This window comes from Lottia gigantea, assembly GCF_000327385.1.
Source record: "Lottia gigantea unplaced genomic scaffold LOTGIsca_68, whole genome shotgun sequence".
NCBI lineage: Eukaryota > Metazoa > Mollusca > Gastropoda > Lottiidae > Lottia > Lottia gigantea.
Window position 1 is genome coordinate 1,106,185 of NW_008710315.1, and position 20,289 is coordinate 1,126,473.

Consider the following 20,289-nt stretch of genomic DNA (forward strand, 5'->3'; position numbering starts at 1 on the left):
ATGTTAATGCTGCTGTCTTGACAAAATTTCCTTCATTGCACACTTCATTTCATTTTTATATTGATGCATACTGATATTTTATTGTCCTCACCTGGCCAGCTAGATAAGATCTGAGTTCTCTGGACTGTGCATTTTCTAATATGGATCCTGGCAATGCCATAGAAACAGTATAATGTCTTCCTTTATCTGTAAAACAATGGTTAAAGCTAGAGACCAGTGCTGATATGAAAACCAGTACACCAGTACTACACCAAAAATAATTCCCAATAGGCCTATGGTTGTGATCAGAGAAGGTCCAAAATACCACACTTTAGTTCACAAAAAGATTTTTGGTATCAGCTTACTGTAGAAAATAAAGAAAAGTAAAAGACAAAATGTTGACTGATTCTTAGAGCCTTATATGGATTTCAGCCATATTTTGCCATTTTCAGGTATTGATTTAGGTCTTGAATATATGTAAATAGACTTCAGAATACTAGAAAGTATGAAATTCGTGTAATTCCTTCAAAAATGCCTCAAACTAGAAGTGAACTGTGAACACTATTACTGATAAGCTCAGCTAAAAAAATTCTCATTTGTGAGAATAAGGTACGATTGATTAAACCGATGGTGAACCTGTACCTATATAGGAGTTTTGTACCTCAAGATATCTGGAAACTGAAAATCACTTGGCATTTTTAGAGAATTTTAGAGAAACGTGTCTTATAAAATATATACCAGTTTTTACAGATGATATTTGTTGTTCTTTGTCTAACAGTCTAGCACTTTCCTCTTCAGTGTCTACACCATTTTTATCTTCTTTAGGCTTCTTTTCCGAGCTTTTCTCCTTTTTGGCATCTAATCTCTTTCTTTTTAAGGCTTTCTCTAAAAGTTTAAGATTAACAGAGTTGATGACAAAATAAAAGGCATAATATGCTAAATAAATTTAACCCTTTCAACCCTTTCAGCCGGAATGCAATATATACCTGAGCCGTTGCTAAGTGACGTCATACAATGATAACGTCATAGTCATACGCTTTTACTCTTCATTACTTGGAGTTCAGGGTATTAGGACGTTATATTTCAGGGTATAATCAGGGTTCAAAGGGTTAATGTAAAAAAAAGAATGAATCATTCTCTAACCATTGTGGTTCGTGAATTTGAATTTGTTAAAGGGATTGTAAAGAGATTATCTCAATTTTTATGTGTATCAGAGACATTGATAGCATCAATTTGCACCATTCCAATTTTCAATCAGACATTTGTGGTTCCTGCGCAAGTCCACTAAAATAAAGTGTTTGAAGACGTTATGTGATAAAATCATATTTTGGGATTAGTGATGTCATCAAACACTTTGATTTAGTGATTTTATCTAGACATGCATGAAATCGAAAACACTTACTCTCTGTCCATGATAATGGTCCCTTTTTTTCATCCATGTTTCAAGATTCTGAAAAAATCAACATAAATTCCTGACCATTGTTCTTTTAAAGGGGTAGGCCCTTCAGACACACATCTTAATATATCAATGACTGTTTGCATCATATCAGCTCAACTCATAGTAAGCTTTCCATTCAGAAATAAAATCTGAAAAAGGCTTATATGGTTATCATGCCAAAAAGATTAATAACGCAGAGATGTCAGTCTGAATCAATGTGGTATAATTTAATTGAATTGTAGTAAAATCAGACATCAGATTTTACTTCTGTAAAGTATTACAGGATGGAATAGAACTGAACACTATCATCTGACAAAGCAAATACACAGCTATAGTCAAGTAAACAGCTTAGTTATCTAAACATTTCTTACTTATACTCAGTAAAACCTCCGGGATATTAATTCTATAATATATACTTTAAGGGGATACCAAGAAGAAATTTTCGGACTAACGTTGATTCAAATCTCGATCAGCACAATTGATAAAACGAAGGTTGCCATGCCATGTTGAACTCACTCTGATCTATTTCCCGATTCTTGTGAGCGAAATTGCAAGCTTGCCTCACATACGTCAGCTAACCGAAAGGTAATACATGGGCTAAAAATATCATTTTATTCTAAAATTATACCCTACCGACGTTGTGGAACACGCTTCTTAACTTTCACGAAGTTTTGTAGTTGTGGTCAAGTTTGTTTTGCTGGGCGCCGTTCGTGTTAAGCAACATACTATTTAGAGTGAGGATAGTAGGCCTAAGCAATGTAATTTATTTGAGCTTTTTATAATACAGAGTACAGAGTATGTGCTCACCTCTCTCATGTGCTTATCAAGTTTAGAATTGTTTAACTGAAACTCTAGTCCAGGGGTTTTCAACCAAAGGTTTTTTTTTTTAAATTTTGGGGGGATTGTTGTAATGATTATATGGTAGGCTATATAACTGGTATAAACTTTATCAGTCCCAGATTGAGATAGGCTAGGGTCATAAACTGAATACATTATGTATTTAGATATCTTCTTGTTAGGATGTAGGTCGTAAATTATACCTGAAAATATTTCTAAAGTATGCTATTTCTATCTATGTATCTACTTGATCAAACTCAATTTGTTTTAAAATGATTAATTAAAAAATGAGAGTACTAATTGTTAATTAAGCAGTTTGACCTAGTTTCGGTGAATATGGCTTGTTATATTTAGTTGAAATCTGTACAGTAGTTTTCTAACATCTTCCAAAAAGCATAACGAACTTTAAAAGGTTACATAACATTTAATTGCGTAAAGTTTTGGTGTTTAATACTTAAACGGCTGGATTTTTTATTTAAAACTTTCTGATACGTTATGGGATACATTTCTATAGAATTTGGTTTATAGTTTTCACAAATTTGAACAAAAAAAAATTCTGACCTACAAAAAAAGCAGAATGTCCCTTTAAGTGTTATTGATACTCAAAGAATTGATTAAGAGATATTTTTTTTTTAGGACAAAATAGATTAGTAGCCTTCTACTAGTATAATAGGCTACTTTTTATTAAGTCACACAGGCCACTGTCATAGGAGGATTATGTTACATTATCATTTTTCAGCCTATTTTTTTGCAGGTTGTGTTTAAGATGAAAGTTGATATATCAAACTAATGTAAGAAGATTTGAATAATAAGTGAATTTATATACTACAATGGAAGGTAAATTGCAGTCTTAATCTTAATTCAATGTAGGAATGAACTTTGAAAGGATTTGTATTCAAGGGATTGAACTCTACCAAACACTATGATAGCATGTCTGAGATATGTCTGAACTGAAGGCATTGTGAAGAGGTTTTTCTAAATTTTGCATGAATTGTTAAGAAACCAGTTTAGCAGTGCAGATGAAACATCTTTCTGAAATATTTTTCATAATGCTGGATTATTAGTTCATTTAAACATTTTGGAGTTTATTACAGTATTTATATCTATTTATTTCTCTATTTATTTATGTATATTTATTATGTCTTTTTAGTTCTCTATTTATTTCTCTATTTATTTATATCTGTTTGTTTATATCTATTTATTTATGTCTATTTTGTTCTCTATTTATTTATGTCTATTTGTTTATATCTATTTATTTATGTGTATATATTTCGCTATTTATTTATGTCTTTTTATTTCTCTATTGATTTATGTCTATTGATTTATGTCTATTTATTTCTCTATTTATTTAGGTCTATTATTTATGTCTATTTATGTCTATTTATTTATGTAGACTATTTAGTTCTCCATTTATTTATGTCTATTTATTTCTCTATTTATTTATGTCTATTTATGTCTATTTTTATTTATGTCTATTTATTGTAGTAATTGAAGAAAGTTGGAAGGAGATAATAAACCTCTACCATCATTTAAATACAAGGTTAACATGGAAAGATATAGCTTTATATACCAGTATACCTGTATTATCTTGGTGGACATATCAAATTCTTATCAAACCATATTTTTCACCACTCAGAAAGGTAACTTGGTGAAAATTGCATGTCTGACTCTGAATCTGAATTTTCCACATAAGTAAAAAAGACACCAGGTTGGCAATGAGGGGGAGGGGCATCAGGTAGCTAAAATTTGATGAAGCAGTTGAGATTTTGCCATTCAACAAATTAATACAAAATCTCAAATGCTATCAGACAATATGGAGCTGATTAAAGTTATAATCGAGATCGGGACCCACAGCCAACATTGCTCATTGAAAGCAAGCAAATTGCGTTAGGAAATGAACCAAAACTCTAACCGACTATTATATAGTATTTATATGGAACTTGTTTATTTCAGTTACCAGGTCCTCCCTACATACCATTAGTTGGTAATATGTTTTCTGCCTTGAAGAAAGAGGCTATGACCAATACATTGGAGTAAATAAGATTTTTCATACCAGCCTTTTAACACTTACTCTTAATAAAAATCTTTTACCCTAAACTTCTAGTAATATGAAAGAGATTGTAAAGAAGTTATCTAAAATGTTTTATCTATTTCGGCAACACTGATAGTAACAATTTGCACCATTCCGATTTTCAATCAGAGGTCTGTGGTTCCTGCAATTCCACTAAAACTAAATGTTTGATGCAGTCTCTAATCGTAAACATTGTGATAAACATATGATTAATGACATCTTAAAACACTTACTTTAAGTGGAATTGCAGAAAACACAGACTTCTGATTGAAAATTGGATTGGTGTAATTTGCATTCTAATTAAAATTAGACGTAACTTCCGTTCGTATTTTATTCGTTTCTTTTCTAAAACGCCTCGGAAGGCACCTATTGATTGTGTCACATTATCCCGTCGCTGGAAAGAGCAGCCACGTTATTGGTTAAAACAGAGGTCAAGCAAAGGTTAGCAGAATGAAAAGTCAAGAAGGACAGTGTGGTGGTTACCTATAAAGCTAATAGCTAATAAAATATATTCGAAAATGAAACTAATAAAACACGAATGGAAGTTAGGTCTGATTTTAATAAGACTGATTTAATTTGAGGCTTAAAAATGTAGAAAACCTCTTTACAATCCCTTTAAAGTTTTAGATTGTAATGTTTTAGATGGATGAAAGCAGCAGATTCTAAGTTTATAAGATTTTATCATCTTTATGGTGAATGTCGATTGTTAGTGGCTGATCCAGAAATAATAAAATACATCAACATCACCAACTGGCAAAACTATCACCATCCATTGAAAGGGTAAGTGTGAATATCCTTATTTAGACATGATAGCTTTAATTGCTTTAAACAAGTAGTTTGAAATTCTGCCTCTATTTCAACTATTGTGAAATTTGTTGGCTGGAGTAGGGCCAGAAAAACTAGGCTCTGTTTTATGAGGATTTTCCACATCTCTTTAGGTGCAGGTTTCCTTACACTCATATGTTTACTTTGAATGCACCAGCCAACAACTTCACTGTGAAAATAGCTCAGAGGCAGATGTTTTGGACTATAAGCATGAAGCTTCAAAAGAAAAAGTGTAATATTGTTTTGTTTTTTTGTATGAATTTTAGACCAGTCAGATCAAGATTTCCCAGATTTATTCTAAGTACAAGGGGAGAAGAACACAAATCATTAAAAAAGTTATTAAATCCTACATTTGGAAGAATAGTAGTAGATAGTAAGAAATTAATACAATTAGATTTAAATACAGCCAGAGATAATTTGTTTCATTCTTATTCTGGGGGACTTTTAAGTTATTCCTTTATTATAGTTAAATCAATGTCAAACTGAAAACTGAGACCTGAAATCCAAACAACATACTGGCAAAACATTGATAGCAGCTAATGAACTTTTCACTTGAGGAAGTATTAGTTGTCTAGAAGAGTAAGCATACCCTGCCTGACACTAAAATCATCATAGCTGCTCATCGAATGAATTTTCAGGTATTGGATTCCTGTATATTTATTCGAATACACATGTATCCTCCATGCATGGCATATACACATGTATCCTCCATGCATGGCATATACACATGTATCCTCCATGCATGGCATATACACATGTATCCTCCATGCATGCCATATACACATGTATTCCCAAAGCATGGTATATAGCTGGCAGATAGATTTTTTGGGGGTTAAATTTTCAATATGTGCCACATTTTGCAAGAACCAAACCATGTCTTTAAAGGAAATATTTTTTTCAGCATTCTGTGATACATTTAGTCGACTTACCAATGAAATGTTAGATGATTGGGATAATCAGTTGGCATCACAAGATTCCTGTATATTAGAAGTACAGAACTATATGTCTAGATTGGTAAGTTAAACTACCTATATCATCTGTAATATCTTAAAAAAGAGAAAGAAGCTGAAGAGAGAGAAAATCAAATGGTTTTTAAAAGGATTGTAAAGAGGTTTTCTAAAAATTGTATGTGAATCAGGGAAACTGATATCATCCTTTTCAAATTTTGTTGAGGCAATTCCACTAAAACGAAGAATTTGATGACGTCACTAATCGCAAAGGCCCTTATGTTATAATTAAAGTATATTTTGCAATTAGTGACGTCATCATACACTTAGTTTAAGTGGAATTGCTGGAACAACAGACTGATTGGAAGGTTTTCATTAAAGATGCTGTAAGAAATATACAAAATATTATAAACTCTGTGGACTCCCTGAATAGAATGCCAGTTTAAGAGTGGTAGCAGGTGTTCCAAATGGGTGGTCATAAACTACTTAACCAGGTGCACACTATAACATAGTTGCCAAACACTTGTATAATTGTAGACATTAGATGCTATATGTGAATGTGGGTTTGGATATCAAATAAATTCTCTACAGACTCCAGATGAAGTTGGTGTACAGTGTTTTAGAAGAATATTAAAAGATTTTAGAATAAGGTACATTAATATCAATTACTAATACAGAGTTGTTGGTCTTTGTTATCCCTTAAAATCTCTGGTAATTTGGAGTGTATAGGCGTCACCCATGTTCGTCTGTCAGTCCATCTGTCGTTCTGTCCACAATTACTTGTAAACACTCTAGAAGGCCAATTCTTTTCGACTTTTGACGAAACTTGGTGTGTTATTTATCACCCAAGGATGAACCCTATCGAAAATCAGAAAAATTGAAAAATATTAAGAGTTATTGCCCTTGTTTATGAAAACAATTTTAGCTCACAATTCTTTCAAAAATTTCTATAAATTGTGGGGAAATTGATTATTATCAACCAAGGATTACTGAAAACTAAAGCAAATTAAAAAAATATTTAAATGAGTTATTGCCCTTGTTAAAGAAATGTGTTCAATGTTTAGCTCGTAAACACTCTAGATAGCACAATTATTGACATAAAGATGAAACTTGGTATTTCCTTGTCTGGCAAGCTATCTTAAAAACTAAGACAAGCACCATTCTGCAGTCACTTTTATATGCTAATAGATTAGGATTATAAAGACAGCAATGACAAGTAGTGGGCAATGAGGGAAATCTACCAAGACAACAGTATTAATCTACAAGAGCACCATCTATAGCTCACATGGCTTAAATTTTCTTGTATTTTTCAGACTGGTACAAATGATACCATTGATAAATAGACTACCATTTCAAGCTAACATACAGAAGAAACAAGATAATGAGTTTTTCTGGAGGACTATTAAAACCGTTTGTAACAGAAAGAAGGAGAATTTATTGAAAACAGGAAATAAAGGTCAGTGTTAAGAACTCTCTAAGAGAGTGCAACCCTAGTTACCAGAATTAGATAACCAACTTAGTTGACAGCCATTTAACCCTTTAACTACCACCGTCGCAATATTGGGACATTTTACCCATGTGGCTGTAATTTTATGTAAATTATTTTTGTGGTGTAAATTTTACATGCTAAAATTACTTACGCTTACAGAATCTTTTTAAGTTCGTTATGCTTGTGGGAGGTGTTTGATCAAGTAAATCCATAGATATATTATTTTAATGATATCTTCAGGCATAATTTACAACGTTTTTGATAATGCTTATTTTACATACTGCCCCTTCAAATTTTTGATACTGATTTTTTCTAGGAGATGGTAAAGACAAAGATGATTTGTTATCATTATTATTAAAAGCTAGAGATGAGACCAATACTCAGCTACCTGATGATGTCATATTACATAATACTGCTGGCTTTCTTTTTGCTGGTTTTGAGGTAAATCATTTTCTGTTGGACAAGAGCTTTATCGGCAAAGTATATGTTATGTTTACAGTTTGTCATTGAAATTTTAGCCATTTTTATACGCCCACATGAAATCGTCACCCATGTCCGTCAATCCGTCCACAGTTTCTTATAAACACTCTAGATGGCAGAGTTCTTGACAGATTTTGATGAAACTTGGTTTAATTGTTTGTAATCACTCAAGGATGAATCCTATTGAAAATCAGAAAAATCGAAAAATATGTAGTAGGCCTATGAGTTATTGCCCTTGTTCTTAAAATGCTTGTAAACAGTCTAGAAGGTGCAATTCTTGACGGATTTAGATGAAATTTAATGTTATTTCCAGTTTGAGGCATATTTTAAAGCATATGTGATTAACCATATACATGCATTGAAGGTTTAAATCAACCACTGAAAAAGCCTCTTTTTTTAATTCAAAGTGTAAACCCTATTATATTTTAGACTACCAGTAGCTCACTTACTTGGATTTTATTGAATTTATCTGAACATCCAGACGTACAAGAAAAAGTCAGAGAGGAAATTCTCAGTGTCTTCCCAGTTAACGGAAGTGAAGTCCATCCTAATAAATTTGATGAGTTACCCTACTTAACTTGTGTAATTAATGAATCCTTACGGTCAGTATATTTCAATATTGTTATTCATCAGTGGATATCACAGTATTTAAAGGGACTGTAAAGAGATTTTCTTAACTTTTTATGTGTATCAGGGACACTGATTTTCACCTTTCCAATTTTCAGTCAGATGTCTGTGGTTCTTGCAATTCTACTAAACTAAATGTGTAAATCTATATAGAATTTGATATAAATATATAATATAATATGCCTGTTGTCCTTTATATAACGAAAATGGTTAATAATTTAATTACTTATTAGGTTATATCCTCCTGTAACAACATATTTCCGTCAAGCTATAAATGATGATATAATCAATGGTTATAGTATACCAGCTGGTACTATTATTGGTCTAAGTATTAGTGGTCTTCATAGGTAGGTCAAGTTCTTTACTCGATTTCAGACATGTAATGTAATATATTCTGAATCTGATATCAAATGTGATATACTCTACACCTGAACCTGATATCAAATGTAATATACTCTACACCTGAACCCGATATCAAATGTAATATACTCTACACCTGATATCAATTATAAACTGAACTCAATTTTTCTGATATCAGATATTCTGAGATTGAATTGTAATTTAATGATATTTAATATTTCAGACATCCTGACAATTGGAAAGATCCGGAAAAATTTATTCCAGAGCGGTTTCTTGAAGATACAGATATAAATAAATTTATGCCTTTTGCAGCAGGACCATTGATGTGTATTGGTAAAAGATTTGCTATGGCGGAAATGCAGACAGTGCTGATTCTATTACTTAGAAAGTTCCGATTCAAAAAAATTCCTGATTATAAATTCCGAAGAGTACAAAATTTGACCATGGTCCCAGAACCGGCAATGAATTTAAGTATAGAAAGATTATGAGGAACTGGTTACACATCAGCATTGTGATAAACTGAGATCAATTCATCAGCAATCAGCTGACTGATTTATGCCAAAACGTAAAGTACCAGTTACACATCAGCATTATGATAAACTGAGATCAATTCATCAGCAATCAGTTGACTGATTTATACCAAAATGTAAAGTACCAGTTACAGATGAGGTTGTGATTAACTGAGATCAATTCATCAGCAATCAGCTGACTTATTTATACCAAAATGTAAAGTACCAGTTACAGATGAGGTTGTGATTAACTGAGATCAATTCATCAGCAATCAGCTGACTCATTTATACCAAAATGTGAAGTACCAGTTACACATCAGCATTGTGATAAACTGAGATCAATTCATCAGCAATCAGTTGACTGATTTATACAAAAATGTAAAGTACCAGTTACAGATGAGGTTGTGATTAACTGAGATCAATTGATCAGCAATCAGCTGACTGATTTATACCAAAATGTAAAGTACCAGTTACAGATGAGGTTGAGATTAACTGAGATCAATTCATCAGCAATCAGCTGACTGATTTATACCAAAATGTAAAGTACCAGTTACAGATGAGGTTGAGATTAACTGAGATCAATTCATCAGCAATCCGCTGACTGATTTATACCAAAATGTAAAGTACCAGTTACACATCAGCATTGTGATAAACTGAGATCAATTCATCAACAATCAGCTGACTCATTTATACCAAAATGTGAAGTACCAGTTACACATCAGCATTGTGATAAACTGAGATCAATTCATCAGCAATCAGTTGACTGATTTATACCAAAATGTAAAGTACCAGTTACAGATGAGGTTGAGATTAGCTGAGATCAATTCATCAGCAATCAGCTGACTGATTTATACAAAATGTAAAGTACCAGTTACACATCAGCATTATGATAAACTGAGATCAATTCATCAGCAATCAGCTGACTGATTTATACCAAAATGTAAAGTACCAGTTACAGATGAGGTTGTGATTAACTGAGATCAATTCATCAGCAATCAGCTGACCCATTTATACCAAAATGTGAAGCACCAGTTACACATCAGCATTGTGATAAACTGAGATCAATTCATCGGCAATCAGCTGACTGATTTATATCAAAAATGTAAAGTACCAGTTACAGATGAGGTTGTGATTAACTGAGAACAATTCATCAGCAATCAGCTGACTGATACTGGGGCCTTATTATCAAAAGTTTATCTTAGGATGATTTCAGTGTTCCATTCATCTAATTGGTCAACCACTAAAATCTATTTAAACTTTAGTTTTTTTTTATTCAATCAGATTATTGTATTCTTTAAAATATGTATTTTATCTATTAAGTTAAGTTTTGGAGAATAAGGCTGCAGGCGAGTAACAGATATTTACTATCAGTTATTTCTTGCTACTATTAATTGATATTTTTAGGTTTGCCATTTAGGGGGATTGATTGGGATTGTTAATATATTTAAAAAGTCTTCAGAAGTACTGGAGTTGTATGAAAATCGCATAGTTCCTTCAAATATAACTAGGAATTTATCTATTTCTTTAGATGTCTTTTCTACATATGGCAGTCTCAAAAAAGACGAGCTAACTTTTTTAACACAGATAATTTTGGAAACACATGGATTTAAAGGCTCAAATATCCACGGTGAACTGTGAACACTATTACTGAGACCAAGTTACGATTGGTCAAATGGATGGCCAATCTGTCCCTTTAACCGTTTATAACGAGTGTTTTTTTTTTAATACAAAGATGCTGATTTGGTGCTAAATGCAGGAATTTTCTTTTACCAAAAACTGCATATGGTCATGAGGAAAAAGTTCCCTTCCTCAGGGACAGCCATATATGAAATGTCAGTTTTGTCATTTTTTCATGGTAGTAACATTATTCTAAAGTGGGCAGATTTTCAATTTTAAGCATATATTCAGTTTCTAGTTTGAATGAATTTGTGAAATAATTAACTCTAAATTAAAGTATGAACATATTATGATAAACATTGAATTTTTACATTTATAAAAATCAAATCCATATTTTTAGCTCTTCATTATAAGGATATGGCATATTATTATTTTTAATGTAGCCATTCGTTTAAATAACCTTTTGACCTTATCTGATGACATCTGCTTTAACCAATCAAATTCCTTCAATCTCTCTGAAAATTTTAACGCTTGAGAGTGCAGGATTTGAGGTTAAACCAGGGTTAGGTTAAAAGGTTTTTTTGAAGAATGTCTTTAGATCCTAACTGAAGGGGCTATATTAGAAATAAAAGCTAATAAGAAATGGAACGAAAGTTTGGTCTAATTTTAATTAGACTGTTATACAAGGTAGGATTTACAATAACGAAATATTTTCACAGTTAAAATACTTCTCAATACATAACAGTATACAAATATCAAAACAGAACCTGGAACATGTTGATTCATGCTGTGCCTATTTCAGCTTGTGTCTCTACAGAAGTTAAGTTTATTTTCTTTTAAGTGCAGTAGTCACCCTCAGTTTCTTATTGCCTAAAATATGTTCCTGGAGCAATGCCTTCTCAGCAGATCTGAAATTACTAAATGTTATAAATCCATATCCCTTATGAAATCCTGTTGTCTTGTCAAAAGGCACATAAGCATTTTGAATGGGACCATAAGGTCTGAAATGCGAAAATAAGTCTTCAGTTCCAATATGCCATGGCAGCCTGTTGATCATAATCCTGAAAATATCCTGTCCTCGAAAAGCAATTTTCCTGAAAAAACAAATATTCACAATGATTGCAATAAATTAAGAAAAAATTATTACAACAATCATATAATGAGATTAGTGCCAATCAAGTCACGATACGATGTGTATCACAATGTCACAATAAGATATGTATCACGATCGATGAAGGTAAAGGGGGCAAATTAACATTTTATCAATGTATCATACTTTGTAACTAATATTTTGTAATGTAGTTGATAAGAGTGTCTCATAAATAGCTTTTAATAGCTATTTTGAAAGTTATTGGCTGGAGAAGGGTCAGTTGTTTCAGACTCTAGACAGTTGCTACCCACAGTTACAGTGTCAGTAAGCCCTGGACCAAAACATCTGTCTCTATTCAAGTCTCTGATAGCTATTTGGACAGATGTGTAGAGACAGAAAAAATAGGTCCTTTTAAATGGGGACATTTCGCATCTCAGGGGTTTTAAACCTATTTAGATACCTCGGATCTGCAAAACTCACGTATATTTAGGAAGATTTAACAGTGTCTCTTTCTTCTGACTCTACTCCAGCTGACAACTGTCAAAATATCCATCAGAGGCTGGAATAGAGGCAGATGTTTCGGACTACAGTGTCAGTAGGCCCTTTGACGCTTAGAACTAAGTGCCAATGTCATCTCTGAAACAGTTTCCAAGTGCCCAACAACCGAATTCCCATATATTCTATTCTAGTGGGTAGTCATAAAATATGAGTGAGAGTGAGACTCATGACAGAATTTCTACCTTGACATGATAATATGCACGTTATTTTTGTCATTCGTTCAAGCATTCAAGTTCAACTACAGGAAATGGATCGTTTCGTACTTGTTATCCAGACCGAAAACCTTCTGCAGGCATGTTTATGCGTCACTGGGAAACTGAGTCTACTCCATAGGTTTCGTACATTTTGCAAAATTGGTTAAATCGAGGGAACGAAAAATATTGTTGTGCCTTGTTACTTTCGTTTAGGCTACTGGTCTGATTAGTAGGGCAGGTTAACAGAGTAATCATTATTTTTTTACAATGATTTTTCGGAAAAAAATTAAACTTGGACATTCGTCACGTGATGAAATACCTGCTCTCTGCGTGCGCAGGTTTTTATTTCAATCTGACGTGGCTCTTCAACAAAACAAAGACAAGATTGTCAAGACGGACATTAGTTTTCATAATTTCCATTGTCAAATTCACGGCTGGATGTGCTAGACTCATCATACACAAGCAATAACTTCCGCTGTTGTCAAATTCTGTTGGAAGAAATTGACAATTAATATATTGGTTTAATTTAGACGTGTAGGTATAATCTTTCATCATGTTCTTGCCACTTTATAGTTGTTTGTAATACGGAAACGAAGGATAAGGGTAAGATCTGGCATTGACGGATTGGGTTACATAAATTCATAAGAATGTCAACACAATAATTTTATACGATGATTGGTTGGATAGGGATAATATAATTTAAATGGCGAATGAAAATTGGCAATTGGTCCCTTTTTTTGAAGACTAAGGACCTGCAATAGAATCTAAGTCTAGTGCAATTTCCCTTTGAAGTGGAGAAGGTCATCCACCAAACTTAGTGAATAACTACAAGATGATAACAACTAGAGGCCTAATGGTGATTATAATGAAAACAGCTATCATTCAATTATTCAATAATTTATCGAATTAACTGTAAAGTGACAGATGCACCATTTTTTTTACCATTGGTACTTTAGTCTCAGAAACGGAAATTTTGAAGCTGAGCTAATCAGTAATAGTGTTCACAACTTACTGTAGAAATTTGAACCTCCAAATCCATGTGTGTCCAGAATTGCCCACATTTGAAGGTTAAAAAGACGAGTCGTCTTTTTTTGAGACACTGCCAAATAGAAAAGACCAAAAAGATATAGGAAAAGAAATTCCTAGTTTGAGATATTTTTGAAGGAATTATGCAATTGATGCGACAACTCATCTTTTTAACTTTCTAATGTAGATAATTCTGATTTGAAGGCTCAGATTTCAACAATGAGCTGTGAACACTATTACTAATTGGCTAAGCTAAAAAAAAATCGAGACTAAGGTAGGCTATGATTGGCCAAAAATCTGTTCCTTTAGGTCGCTCTTAGTAGTTTGTAAAAGGTCACAATATCAGATCTGAAATCCTATCACTTTTGCAGACGAGTTCTCCAGTCCAATACAATGTAGACAACTTGCTGTGTTTAGATGAATTTTCTCACAAAATTTTGTAAATGATTTGACATGTAAGCTTTAGCTTATTCTTGCCTAGCATTCAAGGTTAATGACTTATTGAAACTTTTGTCTTGGCACTTTTCAGATATAGAAACCAATTGTCAAGATGTCTGACTTTGATCCTTGCGAGTGCATCTGGAATCATGAAACAGCAATGCAGCGTCTGATGAACATGTTACGCAATTCTCAAAATGTTTGTACAGACACACAATGCATCGAATCTCTACCTGGTGAAACGACCATGCCTAACGGTGGTTACAATATGATAGCTATGATGATGATTGGTTGGTTGGTGGTTGCCACAGCCTTATTTCTATTCAGACCATCTAGTCTACGTAACCGTGGTGATGGAAAACCCAGCAGACCAAGTGATTCAAACCCTCCACCACCTCCTCCCCCTGCACCTCCAGCTCATTAAAGACTTCACCTCAGACTAAAGATTGTTGGATAGTTAATTTAGGAACTTTAAATTGGATGTAAAAACAACATGACTTTACCAGTGCAATAACTCTTTAACAAACCACTTCTTTTTCCTTATACTGGTAGCTTTGGAATATTGGGTATTATGTGGTGAAAGCCTACCCAGGGCCGACTCTCGGAAGCACAGGCATCAGAATTTTTTTTAGTTAACCAGCAAGTTTTTACATCTCAACTTGGAAAGTTCTTGGAATGATATTTTGGAAAGAATTGGACTGAATTTCCTGACGATCTGTGATTCTCTTTTTTTTTTTTTAAATTTTTTTCGGGGAAAATTGGCTCTGTAATTTTTGCAAGGTAGGCATTTAAACTATGTTGTATCAGAGGTCATTGACCCTTATTTGTTTAAAGTTATGGTACGGTACAAACAGAAACCAGTTTTAAGTTAAAAATTGTTTTGGAAACAGTTGGCTTTAACTACATTTGAAATGATTAAAAAACATCTGTTTTGATTTGATGAATTTTGGAAGATTTATTAAGGTACCGGTATATTGGTTTTACTAATTTTAATTTTAGGCATCTGGGACCATATCTTTAAATAAACTCAAAACATAAGTTTAAAGGGATTGTAAGGAGGTTTTCTAAATTTTTTATGTGTATAAGGACATTGATAGCATGCAACTAAAACCAAGTGTTAGACAAGGTCATTAATGGTGAAGACCGTAAAGCATATTTTGTGATAAGTGACGTCATTTACGTGGAACTGCAGGAACCACAGACATCTGATTGAAATCGGAATTGCGCAAACTGATGTTATCAGTGTCCCTGATACACATAAACAAATTTCAAAACCTCTTTACAATCCCTTTAATGTTCTACATGAAAGCACATTCAGTACATGTTTGGAGTTAGGGTGTTTACTAGAACTATATACAGTACAGATTGTGTAGTTTTAGCTTAATATGCTTATGTTGCAATTACCCAGTAGGTCTGTTGGTTGATGACAAAAAACTGTTATTTTATAGTAACTAGTGCTATCAAGGCTTCATTTTTGTCAACATTCATTGTCAGAGGTTTCATAGTTAATGTCAGGTAAAACTGGCAAATCAACATCCCGGATTGCAACAGTATGTATTTTTTTCTTATAATCTAAGGGTCAGCTGCTTTTTGTTGTTCATTTTTCGAAAATATCAAAATTCTTTGTCAAATAGGACAAAGAGTCATCTGTAATCCTGAAGAAATTGTAAAGAGGTTTTCTAGTTTTTTTATCTGTTTATCAGGCCTTCTGCATCATTCCAATTTTCGGTCATGTGTTTCTGGTTCCTGTAATTACAGAGATTATTAACCTTTCAGGTATGGCATACCAATGGCAAAAGTTGCTCATATGATCTTAATATCTTGATATTTAGGTCATTTAACACTTAGATCTAGTGGAATTGTAAGAACCACTGAATTCTTCAGGATTGAAAATTGGAATGGAGTAAATCGATGCTATTAATGTCCCCCAATACAAATATTAAGTTTTAAAAAACTTTTTACTTAAAGCATGTCATCACCATTTATCACACCCATCTATCCACAAGTAACTAATGCCAATGCACATGCTTTCGGCTGCGAGTTTTTGAGAAAAAAATTTATGTGTGCTAATTATTTCGCAAAATCTTGTGAACTTTTTTTGGGTGATGTTTATTTCTATAGATCTTGGGATCAAATTGTTGGTGCATTTCATGAGGTAACCATATTCAGATTCAAATTTCAGATAAATTTGCCTTTTATTTAAGTAATAAATTTGCATGCAGATTTTGCATGTATTTAAAAAAAAAAAACACGGAGCATGTGCAAAACAAAAATGCCTTTCATGAAATATTTACTTTTGGCAAGTCCAATTCAGAAAAATTTAAATAGAGCTTGATATTACTTTAAAGGTAAATTTTTGTACATGTTGACTGTACAATAGCTGATGTACAATTTATAAAGAATCTATTTTGTTATATTATTATTATTATTTGTTATACTGTGATCATAAATAGGATGTACATTTTGTTACATTTTTTTCACCTGACTATATTTTGTATTTAGATAGTCTATTGCGCTGTTTTCAGGTACGGGCACACAAACAGTCTTGGTCGGATTTTTGTCAGCGATCAGAGTCTTGTCAAGGGTTTCACAGACCACACAGTCATATGAGGAGACAAGAACCTCCAGTCGGTCATTTTCCACCATTTCAATAATCATGTGCAGAGCATGCAATTGAAAGGAAAATGAATCTGATTGGATGATGACGGTCTGTCTTGCAGACGATAAAATTATCAGAGACAATTGTTTGATATTATAGATCTTGTCGTGAAAGTACAGGGACAGGCGAGAGTTAAGTCAGCGAGAAAAGTTGACGACCAAGACCATTTGTGTGTCCGCACCTTACCTATTCTGCAAAACTTGTCAAAATAAATCTTTCGAGGTTCTAGATTAATTAAGAGCTTGAATAACAGGAACTTATTTAGTTAAAGATTATATTTCGTAGGGCTACAAAGATTCTTGAATTTGCGATTCAATACTCAAAACAACTCATCAAATGATACGATTTATGGTTATAATAATTGTGATTCATTTATTATGTAAGGCAAGTGAAAAAATAGAAATTTTTAAATTTTGACTCTGAGAACTTTTAGAAGTACAAAATTGTGAAAGAAATTTCTCTATTTTTTGAAGTCAGAAATTTTACAAATTTTGATTAAAACTTAAAATCAATACTTGACACAGTTTCTTATACATATGAAGACTCTGTGGTGTTTTTTTTTTTTTATTAAAGGGGACTAATATGTTAAATAAAAAATCGTGCCGGTACATCGCCGTTATTTTTATCCAATACAATACATCAATGAGAAAGAATCTCGATTCATCAGTGAATCACTGCAGTACTAATATTTTGACACGTTTTGCAGATCATGTTGTTAGATCATGTTGTTTTTGTCTTCGTTTGGTTTTGGTTTAATGTGATATCATGAATATTTGAATATATTTTTTTTTAATTTCTAAGTGATTAGGCCAAACCAAACTTATTTTGCTGAACTTCAACAGGAGATGCAAGGGGATGTACAGAAAGGGTTGGGATAGGAATGTTGTTTTTTATGAAAAAAAAATAATTGGTTTGGCCCTATATATTAAAAACCATGATTTCTGGTGAATTGGGGTGGAAACCACAAATAAAAAGATCATATTAATTTTCTTATAGATTTGTTATTCTTGCAATTGTTTTCTGAATTGAAATAAATTAATATCATAGAATGCTTGCTGATATCATTTTTTGTGGGCCATTTTGAGATGTCTTGTCGAGTCACGTAGTTGAGGTCCCCCTCTTGAGACCCTGGGGTGGCTGGAGAACCAGCAAAGCTTTGTGATTTGACCACAGAAAGTAAATTGGAGACAGCCATTTGACTAGTTAGTCTTGGCAGAAAGAGCTCAATTTGACCTAACTCGAGCACTTATAAGAATGAAAATTCAAATTCTGGTTCATCTGCAATTAAAGCATGTTAACCTACTAAAAAAAAATGTCAAAGCAAATTTACTTTTGAAAAATTTAACAGGCAAGACAAAATATTAGCCACAGTAATATTTAATTGTGTCACCTGCTCTAAGAATGACTATTTTACAGATTTTATCAGAATCAAATATTGTAAGCTTATATTGAGTAAATCAGGTGTTACATATTCTGTGTTATATATAAATACAATTTGCTATTTTATTCATTTTCATAAAATTTAATGAATAAGATCAATTTTTATTTTTGAAAAAGTTTCATGTTGTACACTTGTGTGATATACTAGTCTATATATTAGAATACCAGATGGTACAAACTGAGCTATCTGTATCATTTGTCAAAATAAAAATCTGACATTAAAAAAATAATATGTGGAGTATAAATATATGTCAAGTGATAAAAAAGTATTTCACAGTATGATTTTGTTCGAAATATCAGAAAAGAACCTGAAACATGTATTGAGCACTATTTCATATTTCAACAGTGAAAATGTTATGTTAATGTATGATTTTAATTCTGAAGTGACACAGATAACTGAAAAAGGTCATATAAGCAATTTCTTCATAATAATGCCATAGAAAGACATGAGCATGATATAACATCTGCATAACAATTATAAAACTAGAGCCACTCGTGGCACAGAGTGGGACTTTGCAAATGTTGCAAAATGCAAAAGACCCTGAAAAAATCAACCTTCGACGATAATTAGATCAAGCGCAAGAACAGTGTAAAGTTGAGAAATTTTCATTTTTTTAGAAGATTCTAATACTGGAAGTGGACGTCAGACCTCACAAATGAAAGTATCAGCAGATAGCCAAGGTCAATGACCTTTGATCCTGTAAAGGAGAAGGTCTAAAAAGGTCAAGATCAAGAGGCATACGCCATAAAAATTTCAAATTGCTAACGACTATAAAACCGGAAATTGACATAGGACAGCAAATATCAAAGTATAAATAGATAGCCAATGCCAATGACGTTTGATCCTACAAAGGTCAAGGTCAACAAAGGTCAAGGTTAAAAATTGAAAATTTTGAATTTCCAAAACCTTTTCCTTTTTTTGAACTATGAAGCAAAAACAATTGAAATTCTAAGACAAAGTGGCTCAAAATTTGAGGTAATTGTGTCCAAAGTTCCATTTTGAATAAATATATACTTTGCGAGTTATGCCCCTGGCCAAAAATGTCAATAATGAGAAATTTAACCCGGAAGTGCCACGCCCACCTCAATTTTTTTTGAATAGGTTAATTAATATTCAAAATGTTACGTTATATTCCAAATCTCAAGGTCCTACATAATAGAGGTCAAAAGATATAGGTCAACAAAAGTCAACAAAGGTCAAAATCGAAAAATGAAAATATCCAAATGTTAAAACCCGTTCCTTTTTTGAAACTATAAAGCTGAAACAACTGAGCTGTTAATACAAACTGGCTAAAAGGATGAGGTAATTGTGTGCAAAGTCTCTTTTTGAACAAACGTATCCTATGCGAGTTATGCCCCAGCCCCAAAATGTAAACAATTAGTAATTCAACCCGGATGTGCCACGCCCACATAAGTTTTTTTGTCATAGGTGAATTCATATTCAAAGTGTCTAGTTGTATTCCAAATATCAAGGTTCTACATCAAATAGATCATAAGATATACATACACCAAGCTCAAAAAGACTCAAATATTGTAAAAAAAGCCTCAAATTTGAATAAATCACCAATTTCAATTTTGCTTTAAAAAAGCAATTGTTCTATATCTATGTAAAGTACACGAGAAGAACATTAGGAAACCAAAAAAAATAACCCTCTAGGTTAATTAGGTCACGTGCTAGAGCAGTCCAAAGTTGCGAATTTGGCTT

At 32.7% G+C, this 20,289-nt stretch overlaps 4 protein-coding genes across 4 annotated transcripts in view; 2 read left to right on the forward strand and 2 right to left on the reverse strand.

Moving 5' to 3' along the window:
* Window positions 1-2,099, reverse strand: part of LOTGIDRAFT_204586 (hypothetical protein) — a 7,921-nt gene extending 5,822 nt beyond the window's left edge. The window contains exons 1-4 of the mRNA XM_009065181.1: window positions 2,051-2,099; window positions 1,382-1,429; window positions 718-864; window positions 92-186 (exon numbers count right to left, since the gene is read on the reverse strand). Coding sequence (XP_009063429.1) covers window positions 92-186; window positions 718-864; window positions 1,382-1,418 — 279 coding nt within the window. The 5' untranslated portion in view covers window positions 1,419-1,429; window positions 2,051-2,099. The remainder of the gene's footprint in view (window positions 1-91; window positions 187-717; window positions 865-1,381; window positions 1,430-2,050) is intronic.
* Window positions 2,100-8,495: 6,396 nt separating this feature from the next.
* Window positions 8,496-9,541, forward strand: LOTGIDRAFT_130075 (hypothetical protein; the record flags this gene model as incomplete). Its single annotated transcript, XM_009065182.1, has 3 exons — window positions 8,496-8,668; window positions 8,927-9,040; window positions 9,277-9,541. Coding segments are annotated over 3 exons (552 nt in total), but the record flags the coding sequence as incomplete, so codon positions are not given.
* A 2,073-nt stretch (window positions 9,542-11,614) lies between these two features.
* On the reverse strand, window positions 11,615-13,127 carry LOTGIDRAFT_221127 (hypothetical protein). Its single transcript, XM_009065183.1, has 2 exons — window positions 13,010-13,127; window positions 11,615-12,273 (listed from the first exon to the last, which is right to left on the reverse strand). Exons 1-2 carry the CDS (start codon window positions 13,015-13,017, stop codon window positions 12,006-12,008), a joined length of 276 nt encoding a protein of 91 aa, XP_009063431.1. The 5' UTR covers window positions 13,018-13,127; the 3' UTR covers window positions 11,615-12,005.
* A 374-nt stretch (window positions 13,128-13,501) lies between these two features.
* Window positions 13,502-16,796, forward strand: LOTGIDRAFT_195608 (hypothetical protein). The gene is made up of 2 exons (XM_009065184.1): window positions 13,502-13,555; window positions 14,577-16,796. Exon 2 carries the CDS (start codon window positions 14,598-14,600, stop codon window positions 14,907-14,909), a length of 312 nt encoding a protein of 103 aa, XP_009063432.1. The 5' UTR covers window positions 13,502-13,555; window positions 14,577-14,597; the 3' UTR covers window positions 14,910-16,796.
* The last annotated feature ends 3,493 nt before the right edge of the window (window positions 16,797-20,289 follow it).

Bases quoted from the DNA above. Each gene is read 5' to 3' on its own strand.
- LOTGIDRAFT_195608 (XM_009065184.1), top strand. From the start codon at position 14,598: ATGTCTGACTTTGATCCTTGCGAGTGCATCTGGAATCATGAAACAGCA.